The sequence below is a fragment of the Schistocerca nitens genome, chromosome 8 (assembly GCF_023898315.1).
Source record: "Schistocerca nitens isolate TAMUIC-IGC-003100 chromosome 8, iqSchNite1.1, whole genome shotgun sequence".
Classification (NCBI taxonomy): Eukaryota; Metazoa; Arthropoda; class Insecta; order Orthoptera; family Acrididae; genus Schistocerca; species Schistocerca nitens.
In genome coordinates, this window is record NC_064621.1 from 25,090,986 (window position 1) to 25,111,963 (window position 20,978).

At 38.5% G+C, this 20,978-nt stretch overlaps 1 protein-coding gene across 1 annotated transcript in view; it reads left to right on the forward strand.

Moving 5' to 3' along the window:
* Positions 1–20,978, forward strand: part of LOC126198580 (malignant T-cell-amplified sequence 1 homolog) — a 68,773-nt gene that overhangs the window by 39,225 nt on the left and 8,570 nt on the right. The window contains exon 4 of the mRNA XM_049935017.1: positions 592–725. Within this exon, the coding sequence (XP_049790974.1) occupies positions 592–725 (134 nt within the window). The remainder of the gene's footprint in view (positions 1–591; positions 726–20,978) is intronic.

Consider the following 20,978-nt stretch of genomic DNA (forward strand, 5'->3'; position numbering starts at 1 on the left):
AAGTGTTTCCACGGTAGGGACTGGGAGAAAGAGAGAAGGTCTTTAACTAGTCCTGCATGGTTGAATTTGGGATTTTGTTGTGCCTCTCGCGACTCAGCATCCCCGCTGTATGGTAAGTAGCAACTTCCCTTCTCTGGTATTGTTACATTCCATCCTGGATTTTCCAGTGTTTCAAATGTTATAGTTTCATGTATAACTGGTTGTTGTTGTTGTTGTTGTTGTTATGGTTGTTATAGTTTAGACAGTGTAATATTGCTTTCTGTCTTAGTTTGAAATTATCATACTTTTTCGTTTATTAGCACTTGATAATAAGGAGATTCTTCATTTTTTACATTAGAGCATTGTTGAGCTAGCTAGCTAGCAGTTTAAGATACTTTCTTATAAGTTACAGGTTTCTGGGATTTTGTTTTTTTTTTTAACTGATCTGAGACATCAGATAAATAAGAACCAGCAAGTAGTTCTGACGAAACTCATAAGATTTTACCTTTCATTGTTGGCTATGCCAGCTTGATTTATGTGTGCGTTACTCATCCATCAATTTCGTCTGGCACCTAGCACACATCATGATGTATGATCGTTTCTTTGTTACAGATCCATTCCTGTTGCCATGGGAGCAGGTTGATAAGGGAGCTATTCGATTTGTCCTTAGTGGTGCTAACATTATGTGTCCGGGACTTACATCTCCAGGAGCCAAAATGACTCCAGTTCCAAAGGGAACAATTGTTGTATCCTTTATTTCTTATAAAACTGTGATTTAATGAATTGAAGTTACTGGAAGTAAACGACTTGAACTTGTTACACAAGCCAAATATAACATCATGTGCCATTATCGTTGCTTCTTAAATGATGTTATTGTGCTTTCAGCTGTTCGTGCTTTATTGTATGATTGCAATTTTAGCACTGTTCCAATTGTGGTATTATGCCATTGTCAAGCTTCTATAAACATAATACAATGTAATGAGAATAACATAAAGTGGGTTTAATAGTATATACAACCAATTTTGTAGTTTGTTGACATTCGTATATGAACAAGATTTTGATTGATAGCTTTACATTAAGCAGAAATAACATTGTAATATGAACATCAAAGAAAAATTTGTCAGTAGTACTATAGTCTGAAAAAAAAAAATTAATTGAAATGATAGTTGACACTTCACGCATTGGAGCTGGTTTTCTCCAACAGCAATTATTGGTCAGTTCACTTCCAGTTCCTTGTCTGGCTTTCTTCCTTGATGTGTTTGGAAGCCAGATCCTGGGTCTGGCCTTCTGAAATTTTTTGTTTCCAAATCTAATCAAAATACTTTAATTACTATTTTTATCCAGTTAATTGGTTTAAATATATTTTTTTCTTTCATTGCTTATACTTTTTGCCTATCATTTTCACCATTGTACTGATTTTTTACTTTGCTGTTATTTTTCTTGTCGTCATTCTTTTTTTTCGTTTGGAATCTATCTGTGTCATCCATAATCAGCAACCAGGTGCCAACCAGGACTGTTCATCGGTTGGTAATGCTCCAGCTTGTGTAGCAAGTTTAAGGATAGTATTAGGTAACCAAAGACAGCAAGAAATTAAAGTTTGCTTTTACCACTGAGACAAAAAATTTTACGCCTTGAGTTTTCTTGTAGAGGTTAGCTTCAATTGCTGTGAACAAAGCAATTGTGATTGTAGTTCTGCTGCAGATTGCCGACAGCCTTTTCGTGGATACATTGCACACCGCAAGGTTGTGGTTAAGACGAGTTTAAATTCAGGGCTGCAAAGTGCGTCATTTGCCATATTTCAGTCATTGGTCACCTTAGCATTATTGCCTGCTTTGTCTTTGATGGTTTCATTTCTGTACTTCAGATGTTTAATGTTTTGTGCATCCATACCATGGCGTTTGAGTTTGCATAACAAAACAGTGATGTTTCCATGGTGTCATGGATATTGCGCTGTGATCATGACATGTGCAACTGCCTTGTTAATTTACATGTACCACATTTATCATATGTATACTTGTGTATTATGTAAATACGGATTTAAGTGGTACAGGACATTAAAGATGTGCCCAAAACATGTCATTTGTAGTATGGTTTCACGTGCTGAAGTGTCAGAAAATTATTAATGCACTTTTGATTCCCTTAATTCATTTGTTTGTAGATGATGAAGTCAGCTCCTCTCCGCTTATAGACCGCAAAATGGTGTATGGCCATTTTATAGAAATTTGGCTGATTCAGTAGTTTTTTTTTTTTTTTTTTTTTGAGAACACATCTTAAGCATATAAAGTTTGTCCTCATTCGTTGTATTACTTATGAATGTTTTCACTCACTTTAATGTAGAAAAGCAGCGATCTGCATGTCCTGTCATGATTGGGAAGATTAATAGCATCTGCAGAAGTTTGACACTTCCAGGAAAAGTTTTTCCATATTATTTGCATAAAGTAAGTTCAGCAAGGTTAAAGCACCTGACACTTTCATAAAATCCTTTCCACTGTTCAACACATTCAGTTCATGATGTAAGTGTGAAGACTCTGGTTTAATCAAATTGATAACTGCTTTCAGTTCTTTCTGTAGAAAACAACTTTATGTTTAAAAAATGGTGACTGTTCAAACAGTGGTGCAGTTGACAAGTTATCATTAAAATTTAGTCTCTCACTGATCTGAGTTGCGATGTGGTAACAGATGTCTCGTGCATGCACCTTTCTAGATTCAGTGAAATGCTCCAATTTTGCAGTCAGTTCTGTCTGTTCTCAGTGATTGTTAATTTATGATGAGGCCCTAACATTCTGGAGAGAAGCTGCAAAGCGAGATATGTATTAAACAGTTTTCACTGCATTGTTATTCCTTTGGAGTAGTCTACTGAACAGAGTGCCACAGTGAGGCATGACTTTATCAGAAAATGTATCCAGAAGAGGAGATCTGCATCTTCAGGAAAGACTTCAGTCCCATAACGTTGTGTATCATCCTGTGATCATTAGTATCACCATCATTTTTTTCCATACACCCAACAATTTCCTTTTGGCATTTGCTTTTAGTGGTTACATTCCATGATTTGAAATTCCATGTGATTGAATGAGGAATAGGTTTCTTCACACTCTGTCAAGAATGGCTGTGCGTTTAGGAGACTCTGGGAAAAAGGTAAAAATTCCTTCCACATTGCTGAAGAATATCTGTACCTGCTTGTTGTGTATCACACAACATTCAGTAATTAAATTTATTTAATATGGATAACTATGAATAAAGCGAGTATTTTCATAACTTCTTTAATTCTGATTTGAACCTCACTTTTGTGGCCACTTATAACAGGAGCACCGTCATAACACCGAGCTATCAGTTTTTGAGGTGTTTCATTTACATTCATTTTCTCTAGCTGACTGAGAACAGCTGCATAGTTCAAACATTGTGACCAGTTGTGACAAATTTGCACAGACAGTTGTTTTGTCGATTTGAGTGCATAGAAATTTTCCTTCGACAATTCTCTCCTGATGAGATTAAGGCGTAACTCATTCCAGCAGTTCATTTTGAATTGTTTTGGACAGACCTAAGTTGTTGTTGTTGTTGTGGTCTTCAGTCCTGAGACTGGTTTGATGCAGCTCTCCACGCTACTCTATCCTGTGCAAGCTTCATCATCTCCCAGTACCTACTGCAACCTACATCCTTCTGAATCTGCTTAGTGTATTGATCTCTTGGTCTCCCTCTACGATTTTTACCCTCCACGCTGCCCTCCTATGCTAAATTTGTGATCCCTTGATGTCTCAAAACATGTCCTACCAACCGATCCCTTCTTCTAGTCAAGTTGTGCCACAAACTTCTCTTCTCCCCAATCCTATTCAATACCTCCTCATTAGTTACGTGATCTACCCACCTTATCTTCAGCATTCTTCTGTAGCACCACATTTCGAAAGCTTCTATTCTCTTCTTGTCCAAACTGGTAATCGTCCATGTTTCACTTCCATACATGGCTACACTCCATACAAATACTTTCAGAAACGACTTCCTGACACTTAAATCTATACTAGATGTTAACAAATTTCTCTTCTTCAGAAACGATTTCCTTGCCATTGCCAGTCTACATTTTATATCCTCTCTACTTCGACCATCATCAGTTATTTTACTCCCTAAATAGCAAAACTCCTTTACTACTTTAAGTGTCTCATTTCCTAATCTAATCCCCTCAGCATCACCCGATTTAATTTGACTACATTCCATTATCCTCGTTTTGCTTTTGTTGATGTTCATCTTATATCCTCCTTTCAAGACACTGTCCATTCCGTTCAACTGCTCTTCCAAGTCCTTTGCTGTCTCTGACAGAATTACAATGTCATCGGCGAACCTCAAAGTTTTTACTTCTTCTCCATGAATTTTAATAGTTACTCCGAATTTTTTCTTTTGTTTCCTTTACTGCTTGCTCAATATACAGATTGAATAACATCGGGGAGAGGCTACAACCCTGTCTCACTCCTTTCCCAACCACTGCTTCCCTTTCATGCCCCTCGACTCTTATAACTGCCATCTGGTTTCTGTACAAATTGTAAATAGCCTTTCGCTCCCTGTATTTTACCCCTGCTACCTTCAGAATTTGAAAGAGAGTATTCCAGTTAACGTTGTCAAAAGCTTTCTCTAAGTCTACAAATGCTAGAAACGTAGGTTTGCCTTTTCTTAATCTTTCTTCTAAGATAAGTCGTAAGGTTATTATTGCCTCACGTGTTCCAACATTTCTACGGAATCCAAACTGATCTTCCCCGAGGTCCGCTTCTACCAGTTTTTCCATTCGTCTGTAAAGAATTCGCGTTAGTATTTTGCAGCTGTGACTTATTAAACTGATAGTTCGGTAATTTTCACATCTGTCAACACCTGCTTTCTTTGGGATTGGAATTATTATATTCTTCTTGAAGTCTGTGGGTATTTCGCCAGTCTCATACATCTTGCTCACCAGACGGTAGAGTTTTGTCATGACTGGCTCTCCCAAGGCCATCAGTAGTTCTAATGGAATGTTGTCTACCCCCGGGGCCTTGTTTCGACTCAGGTCTTTCAGTGCTCTGTCAAACTCTTCAGCAGTATCTTATCTCCCATTTCATCTTCATCTACATCCTCTTCCACTTCCATAATACTGTCCTCAAGTACATCGCCCTTGTATAAACCCTCTCTATACTCCTTCCACCTTTCTGCCTTCCCTTCTTTGCTTAGAACTGGGTTGCCATCTGAGCTCTTGATATTCATACAAGTGGTTCTCTTCTCTCCAAAGGTCTCTTTAATTTTCCTGTAGGCAGTATCTATCTTACCCCTAGTGAGACAAGCCTCTACATCCTTACATTTGTCCTCTAGCCATCCCTGCTTAGCCATTTTGCACTTTCTGTCGATCTCATTTTTGAGACGTTTGTATTCCCTTTGGCCTGCTTCATTTACTGCATTTTTATATTTTCTCCTTTCATCAATTAAATTCAATATTTCTTCTGTTACCCAAGGATTTCTATTAGCCCTCGTCTTTTTACCTACTTGATCCTCTGCTGCCTTCACTACTTCATCCCTCAGAGCTACCCATTCTTCTTCTACTGTATTTCTTTCCCCCATTCCTGTCAATTGTTCCCTTATGCTCTCCCTGAAACTCTCTACAACCTCTGGTTCTTTCAGTTTATCCAGGTCCCATCTCCTTAAATTCCCACCTTTTTGCAGTTTCTTCAGTTTCAATCTGCAGTTCATAACCAAGACCTAAGGAAACCCCATTTTCTGATTTTTCAGTATGCTGCCTAAACGCACTGTTCCGTTCTGAAATCTGGATAACTAATCTCAAAAAACTCCAGAGTTTGTAGAGAATTTCCTGTTTTGTCATGGCCCCTTAAGGCTAGCTCAAATTTGCCACAGAATTTAATGCAGTTATCTGTTCAATCAATATATAACAGTTTTTTGATGTATTTTTATTATAAGTCTTTACATTAAGGTGTTAAGCATTATCTGTTTGGCACATAATGGCAGCTTTCCCATTGAAAATTGAATAAAACCATTTAAATATTTTTCTCTGGAATTGTGTTTTTTCACCTTTGTGTGAACATTTTTTAAGTTTGTAAAGCTATTTTCAGTCCAAACACTCTTACTAATACGTGTCACAAGATAGGTGAAACAGAAAAAAATGTGTTTTTCACTTCACAACCACTCAGCAGCATTGTACAGTGCTGTGTTAAAACTGCATGTATACCCTTGCTTGGATTTCCTCCGTTTTTGTTCATAACTAATGCTGAGATTGGGTCTGGGTGCTCAAAGTTCCTTCGTTTTCATCCTAACCATATGTTCCAAATTTTTACTTGATAAATTGCACATTGAACTCACATTGTGTTGTTTTTGAACTCTTGGTATGTTGAAGTTATTCCCAAAAAAGTAAAATTCGCTAAACTCATGCACAATACACTCACAAAAAGGAGCTTACTAATAAGGCACATAATCTGAAAACACAGTCAGCAAGCAAGGAAAATAAAGTAGCAGGATACATTTTGTGAAACTCACTAGGTGGTGATACTCATGTAACCATACTCAGGTGCACTCTGATGAGACATTTGTGAACTTATTCCAATAATGGATGGAATAGGCAATTGCAGAAACAAAAACTCTGTCAGAACAATAATACTAAAAATTGTTTTGCACAGTTCCAGTGTTGTTTCATAATTGCAAGCCCACACCTATTCCTTTCTTATAGCTTCATCTAAAAGAGTGATAATTTGTATTGTTATAGATCCAAGTAAGCAGCAGTAATGTAAAATAAACAGCGAGCTAGGTAAGCAAAAATTACTTTCCGTGGAAGAAAATTACCCATATTAAGGGCTAGTAATACAATCCTATAATGAGGCAGTTGTCTACGAGATAATTAGTAATTGAATAAGCGGTTGGCTTGCTGTTTAGTGCTATGAGTGGGTTATTACTATGGGGTAACATCTGTCTGTTGTAAGAGAATGATATGATAGTTTATTTCATTATTGCTTAACTAAGCAGTGCTTTAGCTCATGTTATTTAAGTTTGTCTTATTGCTGTTTATTTAAACCAAGATTAAACAGTCATTTTGCTCATTCACGTCTAATCTGGTAACATAAAGACAGCTATTCTTTACCTGTGTACAAAGTACGCCACACGCCCACTCGTGTTATGAAAAACGGTGCACCTGAGGGTTAATGGCACATCAAAGCATAACAGAGGTGTACAGAGATAGGGATTTGATAATAAAATGTTGGCAACTCTGTTTGTGTCCTTTTAACTTAAGGAGTGGGATGTGAAAATTATTTGCAGATTGGTAGGACTTCCTTTGGTTGAAACACCAGATCCTTCAGGATGCCCATGAGAGCTATACTCTGAGAAGCCATGTTTCCAGACCTTCTCTACATAGACCTGGGTGGAATTTCAAGTGGGGCCAGTTTTAAGGCTAGCTAACACCTGTTCGAAAAACATCACACATCAGATGTCCCAAAAACGTTGACTGCCATAATTTAAATCTGTGTGGGAAATACGGAAAATGCATTCTGATAATATAAATTCTGTAAGTTGGTGAGAAATTTATTTCAATATACACCATGGGGTGACTCCTCAGAACCTTTAACTACGAATCGCGCCTGTGGTGGACAAAATGTATACAAGAAGATTGCATAACAGATGCAACAATATAGATAGTGAATAACATTAACAGTATAAACAGAAACAGAAAAAAGAAATATATTGCTTTACATTATTATGGTACCATATTGGACAGAATACATGATAATTTTTGTAAAACTAATGTAGAAATTGGATTCTGCACAAACGACAAAGTAGGGAGAATAGTTTGACACACCACCCACAAAACAAAACCATCTACATCCTCATGGATTTATAAAATCAAATGTGAAAATTTCTGTGTTGGGTGAACAGGTAGATGTTTCTCCACCAGATTTAGAGGGCACACTAACAAAAGTGAGAATTGTAAATCTTCTTTTAGTGCACATATACAAAACTACAGTCATAAAACCAGCAGCTTGAGCAATCTTTAAAGGTACAACATAGGGCAGAGAAAGGCAGATTATTGGATGCTCTAGAAAAAATTGAATTTTATAGCGCATTGGAAGAACATGTTCAATCAACAAACAGACCTCAGAAATAAAAATTTTCTCAGTTGTTTTAGACATATACCCTAATGTATTATAATGCACCTTTGCAGATGTGTCAGTTTGACATGATATATACAGGTCACTTAAAATTTCAATATGTGAAATGGAACATTGACTAATTTTGCTCACTAGTTGTTCTTTGATGTGCATGTTGCATTTTTATCTGTACTTAATGTAAACCTGCATGTCAAAATCTTGGAAGTATATGAATGTCAAAGAACTACAAAACTGGTTGCACAAACTGTTAATCCCATTTTTCATTGTTCTCATTACATTGTGTTATGTTCATAGGGGGGTGAAAAAGGCGTAATGCCAAAATTGCAATTGTAAAATAAAACACTAACAGCTGAAAGCAAGATGACACCATTTTAAATATATGCATATGACAAGAAATTATCATTGTTGTAGTGGTGTCAAAATTTTGAAGAGAAGAGATAATTACAGCAAAAAAAATTATGAATGTAGGCCGTCAAATGAATTATTTTGCACCATGGGTTTCTGGATGCGTCTTGCAACATTACATATAATTACAAGGGCCACCAATTTAAGTTTTATGAAACCAAATATAGATTTTTTTTTACAAATTATTGTATTGTTTCTCAGAACTTTTGCATATATTTGGACCAATACTACAGACATTTCTTCCATTCTGATGTTGGTCCCTCAAGACAGTAGTTCCCTGTTCACACATCTTTTGTTTGAGAGACAAAGAGAGAAAGTTGTTGGGAATGTATCTGATGCATATAGGCAATCAGCCATTAATTCAATATTTTTCTCCATCAAATAATTGATTGTTTGATATGCTGTCTTACAGTTGACATTGTCACGTTAAAAATGTTGCACAGTTTTGAATGTTTTTCTCGATCATTGACTGCTTGCTCATGAACAGATTGCTTGTGAACTACTTCACAACGTTAACTATTCTTAGATCCTCTAAAACGAATGGTTGTTACATCTCCAATGCAGCTAAAGAAACAGGTGATTTTTTTCATGGAAGAGCTTAGTGAATCAACCTCTTTTATTGGTTTCAGCTAATCTTGGAACACCAAAACAGTTGATTGTTGCTCTGTTTCTGGCTTGTATGAATTTGTCAAAGTTTTATCTTTTATTTTGTTGTATACGGATTTTACATTTCTTCAGTGAAATGTTTTTGAGGATTACTTAATACTGATAGAATCCAACCTGTTTTTGAGCTTTGCTGAAATTGTCTTCAGTCATGTTGCACATAGCATTTGTTATTGTTGTGGTCTTCAGTCCCGAGACTGGTTTGATGCAGCTCTCCATGCTACTCTATCCTGTGCAAGCTGCTTCATCTCCCAGTACGTACTGCAGCCTACATCCTTCTGAATCTGCTTAGTGTATTCATCTCTTGGTCTCCCTCTACGATTTTTACCCTCCACGCTGCCCTCCAGTACTAAATTGGTGATCCCTTGATGCCTCAGAACATGTCGTACCAACCGATCCCTTCTTCTAGTCAAGTTGTGCCACAAATTCCTCTTCTCTCCAATTGTATTCAATACCTCCTCATTAGTTATGTGATCTACCCATCTGTCTTTAGCATTCTTCTGCAGCACCACATTTCGAAAGCTTCTATTCTCTTCTTGTCCAAACTATTTATCGTCCATGTTTCACTTCCATACATGGCTACACTCCATACAAATACTTTCAGATACGACTTCCTGACATTTAAATCTATACTCGATGTCAACAAATTTCTCTTCTTCAGAAACACTTTCCTTGCCATTGCCAGTCTACATTTTATATCCTCTCTACTTCGACCATCATCTGTTACTTTGCTCCCCAAATAGCAAAACTCCTTTACTACTTTTTAAGTGTCTCATTTCCTAATCTAATTCCCTCAGCAGCACCTGACTTAATTCGACTACATTCCATTATCCTCATTTTGCTTTTATTGATGTTCATCTTATATCCTCCTTTCAAGATACTGTCCATTTCATTCAACTGCTCTTCCTAGTCCTTTGCTGTCTCTAACAGAATTACAATGCCATCGGCAAACCATAAAGTTTTTATTTCTTCTCCATGGATTTTAATACCCATTCCAAATTTTTCTTTTGTTTCCTTTATTGCTTGCTCAATATACAGATTGAATAACATTGTGGATAGGCTACATCCCTGTCTCACTCCCTTCCCAACCACTGCTTCCCTTTCATGCCCCTCAACCCTTGTAACTGCCATCTGGTTTCTGTACAAATTGTAAATAGCCTGTATTTTACTCCCTGTATTTTACCGTTGCCACCTTCAGAATTTGAAAGAGAGTATTCCAGTCAACATTGTCAAAGGCTTACATAGCATTTATAATTGCTGAAATAACAATTGACTTTGGTTGACCTGCACAAAACTCATCACTAGTGGAAGCAGGACTCCAGCAAAATTCTGCAAACCCATTAAACAGATTTTTTGAAGATGACAGATCACAAAAAGTTGAACAAATGGATTTAACCGATGACTGGCTGTTATCACCCTGTCCCTAATACTTGGATATGTGCCGTGACACTATTCCACCGGCATACTACACTTCAAGTATTCTGCCAACAGCATCTGCATGGGCCAGCCACCAGAGGCTACCTGCAGTGGGCCACGTAACTTGTGCACATGGCACAGCATCTGTCATGTGATCTAGTCGAGCCCTCCTCTTTATAAGTGTAGGCAGCAGGCTCTCCCTCTCATATTGTGCTCATGCTTATTGTCAGTAACTGCTTGTATCAGTACGTAGATTAGTTCTGTGTTTGTGTCTCATGTTCTCAACTGTTGTTTGCTTGTATGTGGAAGAAGAATAGACTTTGGCTCATTGGGGCTGTGCTGTTGTTTGTGTCTTACACTACCACACAATTGGCGAAAAGTGTGGTATTTACTTCCATGTGCTCAGTCTATTTGGTCGTTCCTTCTGTACTTCTTTCCATGGAGGCAGTGCGCCAATCTCTCCTCGAACTCGTTGGCCACATTGACTATGTAGGCTTCCACTCTGTCAGCATGCCTGCCGCCCTTTACCCCTTATGACAACACATCTGAAGAATGGGAGGCTAATGGGAAGTGGCTTCATCAACACTTCTTCACCTTGGTGTCAGTAATGTAAACACTTGTAAGACTTTGTTCCTTTTATGAAGTTGTCAGATTACCATTGTAAATTTGTGCATTCATTGCAGTGTGTGTAGAGTTCTATCGTGGTCATACACAGGCCTTCCAGTCATACAGGGCTTGGGTAGCCAAACTTCATTGTCTCCATGCAAATGTCAGTTTGTTACCAATGCTCATCATGATTCTACTGTCCGTGATGTCATCATTCAGTTGGCTTCTCACAAGGATGTGCATCAGTATGTGCTACAATGCAAGAATCCATCTTTGCCAGAAGTGTTAAATATTACTCTATCTTTCGGGGGTATCTCATGTTGCTGGTGATCAGATTGAGGCCTGGCGTGACATTGTTGCAGTGACTCTGGTCTTTGGAAGTCCGTCAGTTCTCCACGGGGAGAGCTCAATGTGGCAGCCGTAAAAACATGGTCTCTGCACCACACTGGCGAGTGACTTGTCAATCACAGCACTTCCATCTGGGCAATAATGTTCCGTGCAACACGACAGGGGTGCATGCTCTAAGCGCTGGGCGACTTGCAGCAACTGTAGGACTGAAGGACATATCATTGTGTTTTGTTCCACCCCCAATGCGAATGTGGACATGGATGTTAATTGTGTCTCTCCAGTGCTTATGAATCATAACAAACTGGTTATTGAAGTGGGAGTGATGAACAAAGTGTTCAGACTGCAGGTGGACATGGGTGCAGCAGTGACTTTACTGAACTCAACCACTTTCATGGATATGGGATCTCTGGAATTGTCTTCGGTTACTTGATGTTCTGTGGGTTACAACAAGCAGTGTATTCCAATTTTGGGTCAATTTACAACTTCCCCCAGGTGTAAATCTGTGTTTCCTTGACTTTTTTTGTAGTGGATAACACTGGCACCAATAATTTGCTTGGTTTGGATGCTTTCAGTGCTTTTGGTTTTTCCATTTTGGATATGGTGCACCTCGTTTCTGAGCAGGTCCTTAACCAGGAATTCTTCTGTGTTGTCGTTTCTTTTCTCAGATGAAATAGGTTGTGTCACTAATTTTGCAACCCACATTACCCTGAAACCTGTGGTGCTTTTTCTGTGCACACCTTATTTCGGTGGCTTTGCACGGTCAAGTGAAATCAGAAATGGACAGGTTGAGGTCATTGTGGGTCATACAGCCTACTACGTAGGGTGAGTGGTCTACCTCTGCCCCCCCCCCCCACCACCACCACCCCTTCTTCGTGGATGTTCAAATCTATCTGGTTAGCTTCACTTCTGCGGCAACTTTTAAAGTTTCAGTAAATTCTCAATCTATCATTTCCCCGTCCAGGTGAGTTATTGACTAAATTCACCGTGGCCAGTTTTCTCCAAAATTTATTTATCTGAAGCCCATTTACAGATTCCATTGAATGAGGATTTTAAATGACTCTTTGTGATTAATGTGCACTTCTGGTTGTACCAATATTATCACCTTGCATTTGGTCTGACCAGCGCCCCGGCTAAAGTGGAGAGAATTGTTTTGGGGGATCGCCGAATGACTGTTGAACAGATCGCCTCCAGAGTTGGCATTTCTCTGGGTTCTGTGCACACAATCCTGCATGACGACCTGAAAATGCGAAAAGTGTCTTCCAGGTGGGTGCCACGAATGCTGACGGACGACCACATGGCTGCCCGTGTGGCATGTTGCCAAGCAATGTTGACGCGCAACGACCGCATGAATGGGACTTTCTTTTCGTCGGTTGTGACAATGGATGAGACGTGGATGCCATTTTTCAATCCAGAAACAAAGCGCCAGTCAGCTCAATGGAAGGACACAGATTCACCGCCACCTAAAAAATTTCAGGTAACCACCAGTGCTGAAAAAATGATGGTGTCCATGTTCTGGGACAGCGAGGGCGTAATCCTTATCCATTGCGTTCCAAAGGGTACTACGGTAACAGGTGCATCCTACGAAAATGTTTTGAAGAACAAATTCCTTCCTGCACTGCAACAAAAAGTCCGGGAAGGGCTGCGCGTGTACTGTTTCACCAAGACAATGCACCCGCACATCGTACGTCATTACTTAAAATTTTACTAGCACATTTGTGCGATGTATCAAAGTGAAACACACACAAAAAAGACCAATATTGTACGTGAAAGCTTAGCTTTTCTTGTAGCTACACTATGTACATTAATTTATATCATTAACTTTTCCTATTGTATGCTCCGACTCACATAATTTACTTGGGACACATATTCTGAAAGAGGAAAACCAAATTTCGGAAATGGTTTTCTGCCGTCATGTTTACTTGTTAAGGTCTGAAGCAGATTTGCTAGCCCAGTTAACTACGGGGCCTGGAAAACAGCAGATGTAATTTATAATTTAGTCAGCACAATCACTATTTCTCTTCAACTAGACAAGGTATAAACAGCTTCATTCTAAAATTTCTACTTATCATTCACTGTACAAAAGCCACTCTGTCAATATTAGCCAAAATTTTTAAAAACGAGATGAAACCTGACAGCCCAAGCACATTTTGGTACTGGCTGAATTTACATGGGAGCGAAAATTGATTGTGGAATTGGAAAACCGGCAGCCAGGAGGGGATTTCCAGAATCGATTTTCAAGTGTTCACATGACCACCGAGAAGCGATAGTAGGAGATCAGTTTACGAAATTTTGGGTGTCCCATCTAAACGCAATGAATATCTGCTACCAGAATGAGATTTTCACTCTGCAGCGGAGTGTGCGCTGATATGAAACTTCCTGGCAGATTAAAACTGTGTGCCCGACCGAGACTCGAACTAGCTCCCGAGTTCGAGTCTCGGTCGGGCACACAGTTTTAATCTGCCAGGAAGTTTAATATCTGCTACCACCGGCTGGTGAAATCACGTACCATGAGCTACGATTGGCTTACAAAAGCGCATCGCGATCTCGATTTAAATTCTTTGGAAACTAATGTTCTGTGTTTGGTGAAATTCGAGTGTATATGTTCGTAATACGAAAGTATGCAGCATACATGTTGCTGCAAATCAAATATCTTTCGAAAACAAATTCTTTTGTAGAGTTCATTTCCTAAAGGGGTGGGAGGTTCTACACAAGTGTATAAAACCTTGAGCATTCAAAGCATTGATAAGCTTTCTGATTCTGAGGGAAAGTATACTCTCACTTAACACAGAAAAAGTGTATTTTCATCTGGGAGGAAGTGTACTTTTTAACCGGGAAAAATCCAGAAATTCTTTTTTGTTGTCCACGTTCATGTTCCATAGATCATTTGAATGGTTCCTTTATCAGGATGATGTGGAACGAATCAGTTTCCAGGATGTAACATTCCATCCTGGATTTTCCATTGTTTGAGTTTCCAGGATATATTATACATGATTAGTGGATCCCAGTTTTTAAGTAGAAATATATCAGTGGAATAGGAGGAGATGTTAAGGAGAAATGATTTTAAATTAGATGTAAAACTTGCTTTGCTACTATCAGAGATTTTATGTTATTCGGCAAATGACCAAAAATATTTGTTGCTGCATATTGCATTCCCTTCTAAGACACCGACAGCTTTAACAATGGGTAATGAAGGTCATTTTTCCCTCTAGTGTTGTAGGTATGGACATCACTGTTCTTCTCAAATTGTGATGGATTATTTATGATGTATTTCCTTAGTGTGTATATGTATTGTGACGGCACTTTCTCATGTCTACATCAATTGTTGGTATTTTTTCAAACTTCAATGAGTCCATTTTCAGAGAGCCACTTAATAATTCTTTGGAAAATATCATTTAGCAACTCTTCTGTTGCTTTCTCCCTAGTGGGATTTATGGTAACATTAGTACTGTCTGCAAAAAGTGGCAGTTTTGCTTGTGGAAGGTAATTCATGTATGTAAGGAGTGGGAGTGAACCTAGATTTGAACCCTGTGGGACTCTCTTTGTGATTCCTTTTTTTTCCCAAATCACTAAAATTTCTACTTTTCCAACATTGAATTATTCAGCACAACCATTTGCATTTGTTCAAAACCAGCTGTGCATATAGCCATCAGTTCCAGAAAACTTGAGTGTTTCTAAGAGAGTAACATGATCTACACAATCAGACTTCTTGGAAATATCACAAAAATAACAACTGGCTATATACAATTATTTAAGGTTGTACTGTTTGATGAGTAAATGTATAAATAGCATTCTCAGTTGAGCAACCCTTCTGTAGTCCAAACTGTGATATGCTAAGTAAATTGCTTTAAGTGTACTACTCCTCTTGAGTACATCGCCTTCTCGAATAGTTTGGAAAAAGTAGTCAGTAAAGAAACTGAACAATAACTTTTTTAACTCTGTCTTGTCACTTTTCTTATGAAGTGGTTTAACAATTGCATTGTTAAACTTTGACATTGTTTATTAAGTTGGAGCAACTACTCAGAGTTATGTTTGAAATTCCAGCAACCCAACCTAAAATGTTTTTTTTAGAGTGTTTATAATTTTATTAATTGCAGTGAAGGATGTTGGTACTACTTCTAACTTTTTATAGTTTTGTGGAATGACATTTTTAATATATTCTCTTGCTTCTTCAAATGAACCATTTTATCCTGTATTTCCTGCTACATTCAGAAAGTGGTTGTTAAAAGTACTGGCAGCTTGTGAATTATCAGCCACAACATTGTCATGTAGTTCAATTGTTATGGAATCTTGTACACTGACTGACTGTCAGTCATGTTTCCCATTTCACAATGTCCAATATGGTTTTAATCTGGTTATCTGTGTTATTTATTTCTGCCTGGACATGCGTACTTCTGGAGACTATAATGACTTTCCTTAAAATATTACAGTATGTTCTTGTAGTATGCAAGTAATGTCAGATCTTGACTTATTCTGGCCTTTACACAAATTTCTCTCTTCCTCCTGTTAAGATTTTAATGCTCTAAGTTATCCTTGGATTACTTGTGTGTATTTTTAAATGGATGTTCTGGATAATTTTTTAGGGAAGCAACTTTCAAAAATTGACACAAATTTGCTACGAAATATATTGAATTTGACATTAGCATCTCTTTCTACTTATACCTCATCCCTCAGCAGTCCTTTCAGCTTACTCTTAAAACATTGTATCCTGTTCTTCAGTAGCGCTACAGCCCTTGGTGAGCCTTGGCTTCTTCAACAATCTTCCTCCACACTTCTCAGGTATTTGCTGCTCTTTTCCACCTCCGGACTCCCATACTGGTAAGATCCATTATTATGTCGTCAATCCATCTTCTTCTAGGTCTCCCTTTTTGCCTAGCTGAATGGATTGCACTTTTCATCATTTTCTTTGTAATTCTATCCTCTGCTATTCTCTGAAAGTGTGCTAGCTGTGATTTCACAAATTTTACTATGCCCCTACCTTGAATTAATAACTCTTAAATTTTGGCATTGTAGTGTATTCTCCAGCCTTCTTCCTCCCTTATTGGCCCATAGATTTTGCATATTATTTTCCGCTCAGTGGTTCTTAGTGCGTTTTTATCATGTTCTGTCAACCTCCATACCTCTGAACCATATGTGATAACTGGACAGATTAGGGAATTATATATTAGCAGTTTTGTTTTTCTTGTAACAAGGCTATTTCTGAAAAGTTGCATATTTGCAATGCAAGCTCTGTTTCCAGCTTGTATTCTTTCCCCTATAACCTTTCCAATACTGTTATCATTTGTTATTAGGGCTCCCAAGTAGTTAAAAGAGGACACACCTTTGAAGCATTTCTCATTGATGTTTAGGTTTTTACGGGTTCTTCTGGCCTCAGATTGTGACATTGCCATATATTTTGTTTTGTTTTCATTTACTATGAGACCAATTTTTAAGGCTTCTGTTTCCATTGCCTGGCATGTTTCTTGGAGTGTATTGATATTTCTTCCTACTATAGCAACGTCATCAGTGTATGCACATATCTGGCTAGTTTTCTTAAATATCGTGCTTTTTTGGTTGATTTTATTTAGTACACTATGCAGGGCTATATTGAATAGGACAGTGGATAGACTATCACCTTGCTTCACACCTTTAATAAAGTCAAAGCTTTCACTTGTTCTGCTAAGGACATTTACTTTTTGCTCTTGTCTCTGTCATTGTCATTCTGGTCAGTCTTATTAGTTTAGCACATATACCAACTTCTTCCAGTACTCTGTATAGTTCTTGCCAATTTATGCTGTCAAAGGCATGTTTGAAGTCGATGAATAGGAAATGCAGATCTATATCGTATTCATAGAACTTTTCCATCATTTTTCTTATCACAAATATTTGATCAATTGTTCCTTTGTCTGATCGAAAGCCACACTGGTATTCCCCTAGTATGCCTTCTTTACACTTCTTTATCCTTTCGTTTAATATACTTGTGAAGATCTTATAAGCTGTGCTTATGAGTGTTAAACCTCTATAGTTTTCACATACTGTTGTGTCCCCTATCCTATAAATGGGGATTATTGTTCCAGTTTTCCAATTATCTATCATAGTTTCCGTTTCCCATACATCTGATATTAATGTGTGCAGTTTCTTTATTGCAGTATCGCCACCAGTTTTTATTAATTCAGCGATTATGCTGTCATCCCCAGGGACTCAATTGTTTTTTGACCTATGCACAGCCTGGGAGACCTCTTGCAGCGTTAAATGATAATTAAATCAAGACCCTAAGCTGTCGACAGGCGTTGATATACATCAACGGGGACAGTTGTAAATGTGTACCCCGACTGGGATCGGAACCCGGGATCTCCTGCTTATTTGACAGACACACTATCTATCTGAGCCACCGAGGGCATGGAGGATAGTGCGTTGCCCTACTATTTTGCTGCGCACGAGTTGGGAAATTGACTATTGCATTTAGATTGAGGCACCAAAATAGTAATTCGGTTCATTTTTCCTGTCCGCATTGTTTAAGAAATCTACGATAAAATCTCCGTGCACTTCTGTTTCTTTTTGTCTGACAGGCAGCTAAATAATGTACTTCGATTTCTCATATATAGCTGAAAGTTTCTTAGAGGGGATCTGTAGACAGTTACAACTATCAGAGAAGTATGCAGCAGTAACAACTCGCAAACCCATGCTTCTAGGTTCTGATCAACACAAAAACGGTTCTTTCAATATTTTTGACTGTGTGTCCAACTTTTATATTTCAACTTCTCCTTTATCCATGTAACTCTACATGAAAATGATATAAGTCTATAAACCTTGATAACTTCTCTATCCCTGTGTTTTGATGGTGTTTGGAGAGGCCCGGTTCACTATATTGTACAGGTTGGAATTGATTGAGCTCGTTCATCATTGTTTGATTGACTTGTGTGATGATTTAGCTATAACTAAAAAAAATGTGACCAATCTCTGCATAAATCACACGGCGTCTGTTTGTATGCAGTAACAGAGCTGAGATACCCATTGGATTGTGGAGGTCAAGGAATTACATATAGAACAAGTATTATTATTATTATTACTATTACGAATTAAATTTTCAAAGAACAATTTGACCATGTAAGCTGCAAGTTCTTCCCTAGTTTCCAATACGCATCCGGTCGCTTAGTTTACGTGAGACATACCAGTACATGAACTTTGTACTTGGTGATCACTGAAATGAAACTCCAATGTAACTTTTATTTCTTTAAATAAATTTTGTTGTTAACGATTTAAATCTTCATTTTACAATCATAAATTACTCTTTCTATACATATTTTAATGTCAGAAACTCAGCAATGGAAACTTGCAGCATGTCTGCCATTAACACTCCAAGATTAGGGTGTATATTAAGTCCGGGAACACTTTCAATTATTTATTGCACAAGAACCAAACATTGTACAGATATCATACATAATATCATTTTGAAGAGAAACCCTGAAAGTTTTTTTTTTTTTTTTTTTTCCATGTATACCACCACAGCGTAGTTTGGTAATTTGCCAATAGCGCTAGTTGCAAACATGGCGAGTTAGGTGCGGAGTGAGCTTTCTGTGTGTTGGAGTTCGACAAAAACACCAGATCTCTCTCCGAGTGACTTTTTTCTGTGGGAACACATTAAAGATCTTGTGTAAGTACTTACTCTACCAAGTGATGTAGCAGAGCTCGAGGAGAGAATATGGGAAGTGACTGCCACAGTCGACGATGCCATGCTGGGATGGGTATAGCAAGAATTCGATTACCATATTGACGTCTGCCATATCACTCATGGTTCGCATAGCGAATGTTTGTAAAAAAAAAAAAGAAAAGAGCTTTCAGAGTTTCTGTTCATAATGTAATATGTATGACATCTGAACGATGTTTAGTTCTTGTGCAATAAATAATTAAAAGTGTTCACGGACTTTATGTACCCCCTGCACATCTATATGAGGATGGTTCTGAACATCAAATAGCTTAAGTGTCAAAAACGTTCATCTCTGCTCAGCAATGTTACTCTCAAATTGAAAAGCAAGTACTTGTTATTGTCTACACCCTCAATAAGTTTCATGTCTTCTTCTATGGATCTAAGCTACACCTTATTACTAACAATGAGCCCTTGGTCTCATTGTTTAATCCTTGTACTTCTTTGCCTGTCACAGCAGTACGTCGCCCCCAGGGTGGTGCCTCATTTCTGTCTTACTACACCTATGAAATAAATTTTCAGCCTGTCCAATGCTGATGCGTTATTCCAGCTTCCACTGTGAGCCTACTTTTGAACTGGATGCTCTTTGTTTCCACTTACATGTTGGGGCGCAACATACAGTAGATGGGTTTCCTGTTATAAGTTTCTGGATCGCAGCTACTGTTGCTGCCAATCTGGTTTTGCATCATGTCATTCACCTCATTCAGCATGATTGACCAGACAATCCACCATGCGGGTTTCTGATCCTTTGTGTAACTATTTTGCCATACGTCATTAGCTTTTGCTATTTGATGGTGTTCTCTTAGCTACAAACAGGCTGTCACCAAAGGTTGTGATCCAGGTCGCTCTATACCAAAATGTGCTCCAGCTCCTACATCTGGAACATTGGGGGATGTTGTGGACAAAATAATTAGCCCATCTGCATGTGTTTTGGCCTAGTATTGACGGCGATGTACATCTTGTCACATACTGCTCTGTGCGCTACCCCCGTGGGTAACCATGTCTTTGTGGCCCATGAGAACGCATCCATGTTGATTTTAGAAGACCCTTCCTAAATTCTTACTGGTTATTGGTTCTCAGTGCTTTCTGTAAATTTCTGTATGTTATCCGCTATCTTTCAACTTCAGCTGTGCCTATGATTCAAGACCAGTCCAAAATTTTTTGTATTGAAGAATTGTCTTATACATTTGTGACAGATAACAGTCCACGGTTTGTGTCTCAGACCTTCCACGATTTCTGCACCCATCAAGGCATTCACCACGTGACTGCTCCTTCTTTTCACCCCTAATTTAACGTCGAGGCAGAATGTCTTGTCTATATGTTCAGTGTTCAAATGAAGAAATTTGTCACCGACTTGTCCACAGACAACACCTTGACGTGCTAGAATTCCTTCAGATATATGCTGATGGGGGATTGGAGTCTGGTCAAGGCGCTCTGTGGTCATCAGCTCTGCACCCTCCTTCATCTGCTCGTGCTACCACACCAATACCCATTAGTGCAGCCCTCATCACAGTTCACTTCTGGCTCTGTTGTCTGGGCTTGGAGGTTCTGTTTCTGATCCTGGTCCATAGCTGCTGATGCCACCATTCCTGTATACTGTGCATTGCTGATGGGCTTACGGCATGCGACCGTGACCATCTGCATCCTCGCACTAGTGTGTGGGTCGTAGGTCTACTGCCGCCGCCTCCGTCTCATCCCTTAACACCTGTCCCGGTCTCGTGGGGCACCCCTGCTGCAAGGGGGACCCACCCTCCTTGTGGATG